The sequence below is a fragment of the Ostrea edulis genome, chromosome 10 (assembly GCF_947568905.1).
Source record: "Ostrea edulis chromosome 10, xbOstEdul1.1, whole genome shotgun sequence".
Lineage (NCBI taxonomy): Eukaryota > Metazoa > Mollusca > Bivalvia > Ostreida > Ostreidae > Ostrea > Ostrea edulis.
Genome location: NC_079173.1, coordinates 39,406,175 through 39,419,076, shown reverse-complemented (window position 1 = coordinate 39,419,076; position 12,902 = coordinate 39,406,175). Strand labels below are relative to the sequence as shown.

Genomic DNA, 12,902 nt, shown 5'->3' with positions numbered 1-12,902 from the left:
ATATTAGAATTTTTACTGAAGGAAATAACAAAATTTCACACAAACGAAAATAATAACATTTGAAAAAATCCTTGGATGAAGGTTATTCAAGTTTGTTCAATCCATTGATCAAGGGTAGATAAGCAAGCAAAGACAAAACACGTGTAACCCAAATAAAAGGCACCCTGATAATCTTCCTTAATCTTGTGTATACAGAATGGAAAATCAAGAAACAAATGCATTATTTCTTCATCAGTGATTTGTAGAATCATTATTTCAATTAGAGATCTAAATATGAATTTGTTAACGACATGAAGTAAAATAGATGCATTTCATAATTTATAACAGTAGTGTATAACATGTATCATAGTCCATTAAGGACGGCAGACTAATTCTAGTGATGTCTCAGAATGAGTGAATGATTCAGACAAGACCTTAAACTCCAAACATAATACCACCAAACATGTTTATCTCGAAAACACTCTCCAACAAAAACATGAGAAAATAATTAAAGAAAAAGACAACAGAAATTGTTTCCATTGTGGGTTTTTATTTATTTATTTATTTTTTTTTTTGTAGATCGGGATCTGATGAACAGATCACAGCAGCCAATAAGAGCATTCAGTTTATGAATTTCTACAGGCTCTTCAATGAGGGTCCTTGTGTTATAGAAACAGTGGACCTCCGATTCTTCATTCCAGTCCGATACCTGGACAAAATCTTTATCAGAGAGACGGATGTCAGGGTACGCATGTACTAGTAATCTAAAAGACATTAAAAAAGAAACAAGCCAGATCTGAATAACCTTTGCAAATTCAAACGTGAGACTAAATATTTCTTCTGATAAGGAATTTGTTTAATATCATCAGCAATTTCTGCTAAAATCTATGACTGATGGGTCCGTGTTTGCCCAACTCTCTATTTTGTATTGCTTATAGGAGTTACGAGATTTATCACTGTTTGTTGTCTTCACCTTTCATTGTCAATACGAACGTGAGGCGGACGCTGTATTTTTCTGATATTATGTTGATGAAAACAAGTTACATCCAACGGATGTATTTTAAGGATATGGGATATCCCAAAATGTTTTATAGAATTTTGTAAAATTATTTCAAAATGTTTTCATATTTCTAAGAACCGATATTTATATTCACAATTTTCTCCAAAGAATGCATGAAAAACGATTCTGTTAATTTGCAACTAGTTTTTGCTGTACATTACAAATGAAAAGATAAGAAAGAATACCATTGTGTGAATTTGTCATTTATAGAAATAACAAATGACTACCAATTAAAAATTGCATATTACATAATCATACATAACAATGAATTGGATGGGCTTATATCAGAGAATTGACTACTAACTACAAAATGACTAGATAGTGTTTAAAACAGGCTGACTTGTCACCTGACACAAGTTGCCCAGCCATTAGAACATATACGAATGCTAAAAAAACAATAACGTTTTAGGAAAAAAGGTGGTGCACAAATATATTTACCACAAATTTTTCCTACGAAACCACTTTTATATTTGGATTATACACAAATCTTTACATGAAAATTTAACGGGAAAAAACATCACCCCCAAAAATTGAAATCCTTCAGAAAAGACTTTTTATTTATGTACATGTATCCCATGTATCATTGACCAATTTACTTTGTTATTTGATTAAATGATAGACAATCTTGTGTAAACACAGCAAACTCCAATGACATTGCATGATTAAGTTCAATCATAAGACTAAAACAAAAGGATGGTTTTTCGATTTACAATTAAGATACTTTCAGAAGACAAGTGATTGATGCCTGCAATGTTTTGTTTCAGTCTCGTTGTTTATAATTCCAGGTAGAAAACAAAAACGTAAACGATTCCTGTAAACTGGTGTACTATCCGAACGGACCAATGAAGACGACCACGTATAACCCCTTATCCAGAAGCAGCACTGTCCGTTACAATACTTCCGGAATAAGGGTCATACCATCGGAAAGCCAGTCGCTCGACAATCCAGATTTTCAACCCATCCGGGACACTACTGACAGCTCGGAGTACATTGTAATTCAAAAGATTTGCTTTCACTTTGGATTTAACGTAAAACTTATAACACCTCTTTATAAATATATATATATATATATATATATATATATATATATATATATAATGATATTAATATAGCACTTTGAATGTACTCACCAGACAAACTCTAAGTTTTCTGACCCATTGTCTTGTTACACAGTTTTGTGACAGGGAAGATGGACCCTACCTGTGCGCCATTGTAGAGTGCACGCTGAACAAAGTAAAACCAGTGGACGGTGACAACAGGGCGTTCGTGATTCCATTCGATATTCTGCTGAGTCATCTTCCAAAGCTGCAGAAGGTGTGCATTTTCTGTTCTTATTTTAAATCTAGGTATCTGAATTTCAAATAACGTGCACATACATATAAGTATTGTGATAGTATTCATTGGTGAATTTCGATCGACAATATGCAATATTTGATGAATATTAGATACATATTATTTCAGTCTATATCAATTGATCAAATATGATTGGTAGTGAACATTGGAAGATAGTGTCTGAAACACGTCCTTGTTGTGATGCCAATATTTAATGTAGTTTGGTTTTTGTTTTGTTTTAACGTCTTTAGAAATAAAACTACCGTTCCTAGTATATCGTAACATATGTGTAAAATAATATTAGCTGTTATATGAATAATTCATGTTACAGTTTACTATATTATTATACCCCCGCAACAAGTTGTGGGGGGTATACTGGAATCAGGTTGTCCGTCTGTCTGTCCGTCCGTCCGTCCGTCTGTAGACATAATGGTTTCCGGACTCTAAAGCATTATCCTTTCCACCTACCGTCACCATATCATACGTATGGACTACCCATGGGATGAAGATGTTCCCTATCGATTTTGGGGTCAAAAGATCAAAGGTCAAGCGCACTGGACATCGAAGTAGCAATATGGTTCGGTTTGTCATGCCATTTGTTTTTTACACTCAGAAAAGAGGTAGTTTATACCTATTACCAACACCCTTTGGGAGATTGGGGTAAGCGGGGGCTATTCTTAGTGAGCATTGCTCACAGTACCTCTTGTTCATTTCGAAGATAGGAGAAAACTTACCTCGATATTTAGTGAAAATGCTTTTTGTCTTTCATTCTATGTAGGGAAAATCATTTCTAACTTTTGTCACACGTGGTCATGTGATTCCGACGATGAGATCTCGCGTGCCACTGGTTTTGATGAAGAATGTGTCAGAAGAGGTGAGTTTTTTGTGACAGTGTGATATGAATATACATTCTAACAAAATGTTATGGATAATTAATACTCACTCTATATAAGAATGTTAAAATTCATTACACTGTTCATTCTATATCAGAGTAATATAGATAATTAATATTCACTATATATAAGAATAATATGGATAATTGATACTCATTCTACATAAGAATGTTGTAGATAAACAATATTCACTCTATATAAAAATGTTAATGGATAATTAAAATTCATTACACTGTTCATTCTATATCAGAGTAATATAGATAATTAATATTCACTATATATAAGAATAATATGGATAATTAATACTCATTCTACATAAGAATGTTGTAGATAAACAATATTCACTCTATATAAAAATGTTAATGGATAATTAAAATTCATTACATTGTTCACTCTATATCAGAGTAATATAGATAATTAATATTCACTATATATAAGAATAATATGGATAATTGATACTCATTCTACATAAGAATGTTGTAGATAAACAATATTCACTCTATATAAAAATGCTAATGGATAATTAAAATTCATTACATTGTTCATTCTATATCAGAATAATATAGATAATTAATATTCACTATATATAAGAATAATATGGATAATTGATACTCATTCTACATAAGAATGTTGTAGATAAACAATATTCACTCTATATAAAAATGTTAATGGATAATTAAAATTCATTACATTGTTCATTCTATATCAGAATAATATAGATAATTAATATTCACTATATATAAGAATAATATGGATAATTGATACTCATTCTACATAAGAATGTTGTAGATAAACAATATTCACTCTACATAAAAATGTTAATGGATAATTAAAATTCATTACATTGTTCATTCTATATCAGAATAATATAGATAATTAATATTCACTATATATAAGAATAATATGGATCATTGATATTCATTCTACATAAGAATGTTTTAGATAATTAATATCCACAACTGTACCAGTTTATTTTTCATGCTTTGGGTCTGTGAAAATATAAAAAAAAATTTAAGCTGTAACGAAAATAAGGTTGTGCACAGCATGTATTTAGTCTGGAATGTTAATAAAGTCATTGTGACACTGTTTCCTTACAGATCTCTGTGGCCATACTCCTCTCAGATTCCTTCAAACAGGATGTAGAAGAGGTGGATCTAAAAATTATCATCCTGGGCTCCGTTGGGGGGTTAGTGTTGTTTTTACTGCTGGGTCTCCTCCTATGGAAGGTAAGTTTACATGCTTGTAGTTTATATAGGGGACGCAATTTGGAATATACTTAACATACTGTGAACCAACTTCTATTCACGTGTGAGGAATTTTCGAGAGGTTCGTGAGAACCACTTCATTGCGAATATTTCTCGCTGCGAACCAGACCTTTACTGTTTCATATATATCTAAGATTTTCTTGGTCGCGAAAAATTGTCGCCGAAAACCAGTTCATCACGAGGAAGTAGCGAAATAAAATCGTTGTGAATAAGAGTCGGTTTACTGTATTTGATTTTCACACATGATGCGATTAGCTCTAGAAACTGATATTTATTTTTTTACAGTGCGGCTTCTGATATTTACTTGTTTTTTACAGTGCGGCTTCTGATATTTACTTTTTTTGTTACAGTGCGGCTTCTGATATTTACTTATTTTTTTAATGTGCGGCTTCTGATATTTACTTGTTTTTTACAGTGCGGCTTCTGATATTTACTTATTTTTTACAGTGCGGCTTCTGATATTTACTTATTTTTTTAATGTGCGGCTTCTGATATTTACTTATTTTTTACAGTGCGGCTTCTGATATTTACTGTTTTTTAATGTACGGCTTCTGATATTTACTTTTTTTTTTTTTTTTTACAGTGCGGCTTCTTTAAAAGAGAGAAGAGAAAACAGGTCGATGAATTTAAACGCAAGAGTCGCTACAGCATGAGAAAAAGTCGAATGGCGTCAATGAGAAGTGCAAGAGGTGCCGGGTCTGTTCGTTCACATATGCCACAAGAACAAGAAAAACTAAATAAAAAGTTTGATGAAATGGATGACGCACATTTTACAACATGATATTGTATGACTTTAAAGATGTAACATTGATGGAATTCCTCACCGCCAGATGGCATGAAAAGGAAGAAGAGCATCAATCAAATACTGTGTTGATATATACGGTATCGAAAAATCTAAGTGCATTCTGCTTTCAGGTACCTGGCCTATGACACAATGTGCTTATACATATTTTTTATGCTTCGTTCGTGATCACGGGACTGTCGATATAGTCTACTTGTATGGAAATCCCAGTCAAGCATGACTGACACGCAACATTGGCTCTCCCCGGCGCATTTATCTTTGTGTGCATTCGCTTATTTTCAATGAAACACTTCCAGGCTGTAAAAGACATTTGATAAAAACGAGTCCTGTTAGACTGAACAGTAAGATTGACCTATCAGCTCACCTAATTCAGACATTCATAATTCACACACAGGTATCGTAATTTAACTTCTTTTCTGAATATATACAATGCCTGTCAACCAAACTCGGAACGACATGCATTGATCGTGTCTAAATGACGAAACACAGCCTCTACAAAGAGAAATGATACAATGTGGTAAACCATGAAAAATTGAATGTGACAGTTGAAATGTTCTGAAGAACCCCTGAACCAATTTCAACCAAGTTTAAACAAAGGTATTCATGGGTGAAGGAGATTCATGTTGGTTCAAATGAAATGGTTTGCCCTCTTCAAAGGGGAGATAACTGAGGATTGTGATAGTTGGATGTTGCATTTTAAAAAAAAAAATTCTATACCAATTTCAACCACACTTGGAACAACACATCTTTTCTTTAGGTGAAGGGCTTTTGCGATTTATTCACATAATGGGTCATGTATCTTTTCAAGGACACTGGGGAACGGTTACATGTTAGATGAGGTGAGATGATTTTAAAATCGTTTGAACTTCTTGATATAGAATTACAAAACTTACGCATAAACGTAGTGTAAAATTTTCAAATGATGGTCCAAGGGCTTCGAATAGGGCTGCGGAGGTATCTAAAGCTATCATAAAGGTATATTTAAGAAAAAGACTTTAAAATCTCCTTTGGACGAGCAAGACTGCAGTATGTTAAAGAAGAATAAAAACATCCTCATGTAGATTTTAATTCAAATTGTCTCCCCAGGGACAAGAATAGTGAAGTTAATTAGGGCCAGAAATGTTCTCAAATTTGACATTGTCACGTATGCTATCTATCACAAAGATTCTATTTTATGTTAGATCTGAATAGTTATAAATATCATCATTGTTTGGTGAAATATATCTTTTTTGTTTGAATTCGAGAATCCGGTAGTTGACGGTTTGAAAACGAGACTGCGGACATTTTTTATTTTCGACAACTAACTTGAATGAAGTTGGTTGTTTACTATTGTAGAGGGCAGTGTACACGTGTAGAAGGAGTTGATTTTGTTGAGTTGTAAATGCTTAGTTGTGTTACGTTGTACATATGTAATTATAGATGTGCGCCCTAAATGTGCATCACCACACATGTAAATAAACATGCGCCCCAAATGTGCATCTCCACACAATGTACAGGGCGTATATGTAACTATCATCTTCACAAATAATTGTTATTTTGTTTCATTTCTAAATTCATGTCAACAACAATGACTTATGATCCAGATCCACGGGTCAGTATTGAAGCATAATTGGATATATTAATCCAAATTCCAGTGAACGCATGAAAGCTTTTCCAAATATGAACGCATTTTTGTATTGCATTCCTTGTGGGAGTTATGAGATTGATCACTGTTCGTTATCTTCGCCTTTTATATAATAATTGCTCTGTAATAAACATTTAGATATTAATATACTGATTGTAATGTCGAGTTCATGTTGCACCTCGGATCTAAGTGTAGAGCTGAGTGAATATGATGCGGGTGAGCATTGGAAGCCCACGGTCCTCTTGTTACAATGTTGACGTAGACTTGCGTATTATTGGATTCAAGACAAATTATGTGACTGGCGATGTAGAAACCTTAATTTTTTATTTTCATTTTGCGAATCGCTCCAATACTTTTGATAAAGAATTCCATGACACGCACAGAAATTTTGAATGGACCGTGTGAACGAAGCCATCCTATTTGTATTTGTGTGGCTTTTGATTTTTAAAGATGTTTTGATGTTGCTGAAAGGTTATTTGTACATGTGAAAATTCCTTCTGCAAGTAATAATTTTGTTACGCACTATTGATTTGAATTACACCCCCCCCCTTTTTTTGTTGAACCAGCCAAAGGTCAATCGATGAATAGCCAAGTTCCCTTTTCCTAAGAGATAAAAGCTGTGAATTATAGTTATATATCAAGTTTTCATACAAGTTCATGTGTTGTCCCATCCTGGGGCTTTATTGTAGTTGATTGTAATACGGGATATCGGAACTATAAAAAAAAAATTGGGACTCTTCAGAAAAAGAAGTTACGAAAATCATACGTCACTTCGGCAACTCTTTTACATACAAATTAGTAATGGTAACGACTCATTTCTCATACAAAAATATCTGCTTGATTTGAAGATTATTTTTTTCAGAATGTTGCTATCGAATACCCTTGTACCAAAGCATAAATTATGAATTTAAATTTCTGATATTTGGTAGCAGAGACAAATTAAAAAAATCCACAATATTGTGTATTTCCTCTAGTTACCGTAAGGACAGATAAATATTTACTTGGTGAGATTTTCTCCAGTCATTATAACAACCGACCGCTATGATTAAAAAATGATTAAAAAAACAATCATAATTTATACCTCAATCTTCAGACATATACAATTGTGGAAATGTAACGTTGAACCGATCAATTGTGACCTCCCCCGGGGTTTTTTTTTTTTTTTTTTTTTCTTTCTTTTGTACGACATGTAACAAAGAACTTTCATAGAGATATGAAAGAAACTTTTTTCTCCGTTTGCTCCCTATCCTAGAACTTTGAAAAACGACACAAAATGCCTAGACTCGCTATATCCGATAGGTACTTAGTTCATGAAAAGGTTGCCCTAATTAAGGTAGACAACGTGATCTCGTTGGACGGACTAAATATTAAAACTTCGCCGGTATCGGAGACGAAATAATGGTTCCGATATCCCGTATTGATGGGAAAATAACAACCGTCAAAGTTACAAGTCAGAAAATTAGAAAAGCCAACATAGGGAAATAAGACTAATAATTTCCCTGCAAAATGGCGGACAAGGGACATAACTTGCATCGAAGTGAGGAAACGTATATTATCTAATTAAGTTGGTAATTGGCTAACGTTAATTACCTAGGTAGAAGAGATCATGTACATGGAATAAAAGATACAATATTGTTGGTCGTGGATTTGAACGAAAACTAATTTTGGCATAACAAAATACGAGTGTTTACAGGTTTCATCTGGATTTTGCATGTTCATGAAATGATTTCGTTATTGATTCAAAAATAAGTATCGTCTTTTCACGGTGCGCTGATTGCAGAGTAAATCGATGTCACTTTGGTGGATATTAAGAAATGTATATAATGCGTCATTATTTGTTTTATCTTTGCATTTTGAGATAAAAAATATTCAAACACGTGAGTGTATTCACTGTCTTTTCATTCTAGTGAGCTTGATCCCGAGGTGGCATTGTAAAAACATAAATCAGACCTGTTTGGTTTTTAATTGAGAATTTATAAAGATTGGTTCTTCATGTAAGCATTTACAAACAGAGTAAGACACATGTACATCATTCCTGTTCAAAACGAAAAACACGTGTTTGTTTAATGTATGTCATTGGAATTTTCAAAGATATATGCATGTTTTTCTTATAAAACAATTCTTGCATTCTGATGCCAACCAAACCCCGCAGACAGTACATGGTCAACTGACCATGCTGTAGGCACAGGACCTCGTATACACATTGGGATGTGTCACATGTTAAAGATAAAATCTCGGGAGCAGCGAGATTAGGTTCCAGTCGCGGAAGTCCCTGATAATACCGATAATGGATATATTCCGAATACGTTAGTAGACATGATGTAGTTATATGCAATATCAACGACAGTTGTCCATGGTATAAGAACTGTGACTCTTCACGAAGCATGCTAGCAGTTCATGACATCATGTATTTTCAAAAATGTAATTTTCATGCTTAAATGAATTATCAAAGCATTAAACTCAAATTGAATGGAGACGTACATGTACATATACTTGCATTGCATATCCATAATTCGATTCCATATGCATCTATTCAAATTTCCAATCTTTTTGTCTTTATTATCTTTATAAATTGTAATGTAACATTTTACTTTCATTTTTGTCGAAATAATAGGTGTTCTATATTTATCAAGATTTACACCCACGTTATTCACCATCGTTTCAATTGATAAAGATATAGATCGATCGACTCTCGAGAATATTCCACTCGTATGGAAACGTTACATGTACCATTGCCGGTGAAGGGTAGCAAACTTTAGGCATATGCTCGGCGCATACGGCCTTTGAGCAGGGGGGGGGGATCTTTTTCGAACCAAAACTGCTGTGACTTGGGACCGAAGGACCTCCCCATTTAGTCGCCTTTTACAAGAAATAAATGGTACTGAGGGCATTGAAAATGTAAATATCTCATCATAAATGTGTGACAGTAGTGTAAACAATACAATAATGAAAATAGTGCGTCTATCTCAAAAACTGGAAATTCCGGGGGGAAATGAAAATAGAAAGTTGATATCAGAAATAAATTCCAGTTTTGAAAATACATGAGGATATGGCACACCGGTACTTTAGTGGTCCGTCAGAGTGAAACATCGCAGTCCACACCCTCATGTATTGTCATGGAATTTCTTTCTTAATTAAATGTACGAGTGTGAATTGTGAATCACGGGTGTATTGATGAGAGTAATAAATCAGGAGTTGTGTTAGTGTGTGCTGAATCGTTACAGACAAATCAAATTATATACTTGTCTCTTGATTGCATATTAATTGATATCCTTTATTTCATGTCTAATAATTGTATTGACAATCAAAATTCAATGATTACTTCAACTGAGCAATGATTTTTACTTACAACAAACAAAATATTTAACTGAATGCATTTAACTTAGTTGACATTTTAAGGAGAAAATAATTCCTTTGGGCACAAATGTTAATTTATACCGATACCATCAGAATCCATAATCTCTAAAATTGTCACCATTGTGAATGCAAGTATCGACTTACAAGGGAGTGTATCGTTTGTTGAAAAGATGACTTATCAGGCATTATGATAATTTGAATGAATACAATACTTATTTTTCAAATGGTTGATACTAAAATACTTTGTTGTGAACCAGTGGGATTTCAATCTTGATCTCGATCTTAATGTCAGACTGCCAAAAAAAAAAAAGAATTGAAAATGAGTGTACGCACTAACAGAGTAGTGTTTCTGATTTATATATCTGTGCTTATAAATTAACAAATTTTGTCAATAAATTCCGAAACGCTAACAGAGTTACTGCTTGCACCTTTAATATTGTTTTATATGTTAGGTGAAATCCGTAAGCTATAATAGAATCTTACTTCATTAGTAGATATCGTTTAATTGAAGACCTACTTTCGTTTCCGATAAACTACTATGAAATAGCAAGAATGAGAATAGAGTGGCAGACACGCTTTGGCAGATGTAAGACAGTTTTCTTTTATTTTTTTAATGACAACTTGATATAAAATCTGTTGTTTATCGATGCTTGACTTTGATCTTACGGAAGAATTGCCGAATGGATAAAATCTCCAATCCGTCATTTTGTCTTGAATCAGCCTTATGGAAATTTCCAGAACGAGGCCTACAGATTTACAACCAGTCTCACATTATCGGGCCTTTCCGGCAAGCCGAGAAGTTACACAACATGATCAGGATGACATTGTATAGGTGTTCGGTGTTAGTTTTGACTAGGCCCATATTTAGCGTTTTATGAAGATTTATTTTTATATTACTTATAAACATCTTATCAACTGTAATGAAGTTCTTTTGGATTTTGTGTAGGAGTAGAGAAAATGATAAATCGTAGAATAAATAAAAAGAAAATTTATTTAGCAATAAGATAAGAAATATAGAGATATTTGAAAAACAAAGAAATCACACTTTCACATTCACACACCCATACTCTCTCACCGAGAAAGAAATATAAATTGGTATAATAAACCTGGCAATATTGACAATCAATATAACGTATAACTGTCAAGACAATTCAATAGGTAATACAACAAGTATGTCATTCCAGGCTGAAAATATAACTGGTAATAAATGTATTACATAATGGTTCGAATAGTCGCTAATTCCGCTATCTACAGAAAAAGTTAAACAGTAGTAAATTACGTTTTGTACAAATTTCTCAAATTCCTTTTTGATAAAATGTTAGTTTACTGAAACACAATATGAAAGTTTGGCTACTCAGCACAATTCAATTTAACGCCACGTCACACTTGGCACCACCAGGCCTCCATACAGCTCGAACAGCCCCTCCGCTTCCAGTCCCGGACTCACAGGTCTCTCACTGAACAACGATACTGGGTAACGCCGACTTCAAACCAATGGCAACACTAGGCTCACAAAATAATTGCCAAGTGCACCACGTGGAACACCCATGTACATACAGCACAGTCTCACGTGTTCTGATTCCCACGCCGAGCACCTACTGAAATGCTGAGAGTACTGACTGATATGGCCCAGATAGCTTCTTAAATCCCCTCTGCACTGAAATAGCCATAACTTAACCTAAAACCTATACGCAAAGTGACTTGGGTAACAACAAAATTGAAAACACAATACACGAGAAAATTAACCCGAAACCTCGCAAATATTTTCACACAAAAATAGCTTACCGGCTGGAAAAAACCTATGCCCACACAGTAAAATGTTTGTCTCTCTGGCTACCCATTACCCAGACTAACTTCTGGAATTCGCCAAGAAAAGACCCCTGCTGGACAGCATGAAAACGTGGCCGCACGCTTGACAAACAGCCGCTACTCTGACTGACCAAACCGGTATGCTAAAAATAGCCTTATCGACCAACACTCACACTACGGAAACACCTTACAAGCATAAACAACTATTTACAGACAATACCACAAAAAACTAACAAAATGAAAATTAACTTCATCACATCAACAAAGGACATTCCCTCCCTAGACCAACGATCTGACACATCGATAATTTCTAAAAACGATATTCATCTGATATTTGCGATGTTCTTAATTTTTTCCCCGTGATTATAGAAGTCACTATTACGACATTTTGTAATACTTTATTAACGGGACATGGACACGATTTGAGCCTAAAATTTTCAAATTTTATATTTCCGTTTTTAAGGTTCAGTATGCTTAAGTAAGGTATTTCTAATGGTTAGCAAAAATTTGAATATCAGTTGTCAAGGTACATGAGAGATACAGAGCTCACAATTTCTTGTTATGTAAACAAGGCTCGTGCCATGCTTTTGTCTACATAGGTAAAATATACAAGTAAAAGAGCGTTTAAAGGAGATTTTTTAAATTCACAAGTTAACACACATCTCATTTTGTTTTAAACATGTTATTTTCTATTAAGCCTTCTATATGTAAACAAAAGCATGACACGAGCCTTGTTTACAGTTCAAAGCATTGCAAGTGCTGTTTCTCACTTGTAACTGAT

General features: G+C 33.8%; 1 protein-coding gene and 1 long non-coding RNA gene across 2 annotated transcripts in view; one reads left to right on the top strand and one right to left on the bottom strand.

Moving 5' to 3' along the window:
* Positions 1-8,834, top strand: part of LOC125666054 (integrin alpha-4-like) — a 50,925-nt gene extending 42,091 nt beyond the window's left edge. The window contains exons 16-21 of the mRNA XM_048899169.2: positions 559-724; positions 1,825-2,031; positions 2,213-2,353; positions 3,150-3,245; positions 4,362-4,490; positions 5,113-8,834. Of these exons, the coding sequence (XP_048755126.2) occupies positions 559-724; positions 1,825-2,031; positions 2,213-2,353; positions 3,150-3,245; positions 4,362-4,490; positions 5,113-5,310 (937 nt within the window). The 3' untranslated portion in view covers positions 5,311-8,834. The remainder of the gene's footprint in view (positions 1-558; positions 725-1,824; positions 2,032-2,212; positions 2,354-3,149; positions 3,246-4,361; positions 4,491-5,112) is intronic.
* Positions 8,835-11,284: 2,450 nt separating this feature from the next.
* On the bottom strand, positions 11,285-12,902 carry LOC130050772 (uncharacterized). Its single transcript, XR_008799033.1, has 2 exons — positions 12,098-12,902; positions 11,285-11,969 (listed from the first exon to the last, which is right to left on the bottom strand). It is a non-coding gene; the product is annotated as an uncharacterized LOC130050772 (long non-coding RNA).